Source organism: Phytophthora parasitica (assembly GCF_000247585.1).
Source record: "Phytophthora parasitica INRA-310 unplaced genomic scaffold supercont2.617, whole genome shotgun sequence".
Lineage (NCBI taxonomy): Eukaryota > Oomycota > Peronosporomycetes > Peronosporales > Peronosporaceae > Phytophthora > Phytophthora nicotianae.
The window spans coordinates 1-1,718 of NW_008649603.1; the positions used below are offsets into that span (position 1 = coordinate 1).

A 1,718-nucleotide genomic window follows, 5' to 3' on the forward strand; every position below is an offset into this window, starting at 1 on the left:
CAATCCCATGCTAACCTCATCTGTCCTCCAGAATTCCTCGAAGAGCGAAACAGATGAAGCCTTCCAGCGGTCGACGCGATCCATTTCTTCCACGAAGTCGTCTTTTCTAAGCTTGGCCACAGGTGTCCATGATCGTAAGTAGAGCGTCTTGCAACTACTGTCCGGATGGACCCAAAGCACACGGTACTCCATACCTAGCAGTGACTCGCGCATGTCAATGATGTACCCTACCTCCCACGTCTCAGCTTTTGTCGCGAATTCGCGGTCAACAGTGACGCCCCAACCAGATTAATACTCCCCATATATCGGGTAATACATGTGGTCGGTGGAAGTTGCCTGCTCGTCAGTTGCAGTATTTTTTCGGCTGGTGATTGAACATTTGTGATTGGTGGCAGTAGTCGCTTAGTTTGTGGTAGTAGCTTTCCGGTCAGTGGCTGTTGACTTCCGGTCGGTTATAGTATTTGTACAGACAACTGTGTCGAATTCGACTACACCGAGGGCCTCAGCAATGGCGTCGGTCAGTGCATTGCCAGCAGATCAGTCAATAATGACCTTAACCCGATCATACTTGCAGTTAGTGTATCGATGAAGGCTCGCATTGATCAGAAGGGTGCACATGTGGCATACTCAAGGCACAACTGCGCTGCCTTTTGAATTACCACTATTTTCCTCGCTTTAGTGACATCACGAGATGGTGGTGGCTCTACGGCGCTGGACCCCCTGCTTACTTGCCATCGCGGCGTTGCTCCTCTTGGTCCCCGCGGCCGTACATCCATTGCCACCGTTATATGTCACAGTTGCCGTCGTGTCCGTGCTCTTGGTGGCTACTCGCCGAGCCGCCCTAGCTTGCTTTGCCGCGCGAATTTCCGCCGTCTTCCTTGGTTTGCGTTTGTTCTTCTTTTTCAGCGCTGTACGACCGAGCGAGGCGCCCCTGCTGACGCCCGTCCTCCAGATGTTGGCCATCGGGCGTGCCCACGTGGCCCTCTTCACAACAGCAAAACTGAGTGCGACAAATAAAGCCTGCAACGCGAGCTTCCTCCCGGCGTCGTCTTTTAGACTGACACTAAAATTAAAATATTTTTATTAACCTGCAATATCAAATAATTTTGGATTATCACCTTCCATTTAAAAAGGCAGGGAGGCTGTTGAAGTAGCCTCTTTGTTAAATGGTATGGTGTATCCAAGAGCTGATATCCAGTCAGTAAAAAGCCTTTTAAAGCCGTTAGACTAAACTAGAGTATGCTATAGAGTGAGCATAACATAAGACCACCCTTCTTACACAATCATCTGCAGGAGCTAGAGCTTTCTCTCTCAATACACTCACTATCTTTTGACAACTCACAGAAAGTACTCTTCTTCATTTACTTTCAATACCGACATAACTCGCCATATTATCAAGGGGACTTTACAAAAAGCATGTCTATCAGTTCGGTGGAATCAAATTATATCAAGTACGACAGGATATCACGAAATACGAGCTCACCAGGTTAATCTGTGTTTGGATATTAATACCACCCCAGAGACGATTTGTATAGGCTATAAAGTTTTTAACGTTATCGAATACGGGGAGCACAGCTGAGTTTGTAATTCGAAGTGGTTTTGGACAAAATACTATAAACACGCTAAGATGTAGCGTTGAACACAGCAAAGCCTTCGTCCACACACTGCAAGAGACAGGGACGACGGGCACGACAAATCCCGGCTTCACCCCCCCCCCC

At 48.0% G+C, this 1,718-nt stretch overlaps 2 protein-coding genes across 2 annotated transcripts; both read right to left on the bottom strand.

The window, feature by feature from the left end:
* Positions 1-15: 15 nt before the first annotated feature.
* On the bottom strand, positions 16-213 carry PPTG_25039 (hypothetical protein; the record flags this gene model as incomplete). Its single annotated transcript, XM_008919253.1, has 1 exon — positions 16-213. A coding segment is annotated over one exon (198 nt), but the record flags the coding sequence as incomplete, so codon positions are not given.
* Positions 214-684: 471 nt separating this feature from the next.
* PPTG_20450 (hypothetical protein) lies at positions 685-1,049 on the bottom strand (the record flags this gene model as incomplete). Its single annotated transcript, XM_008919254.1, has 1 exon — positions 685-1,049. A coding segment is annotated over one exon (365 nt), but the record flags the coding sequence as incomplete, so codon positions are not given.
* Between the last annotated feature and the right edge of the window lie 669 nt (positions 1,050-1,718).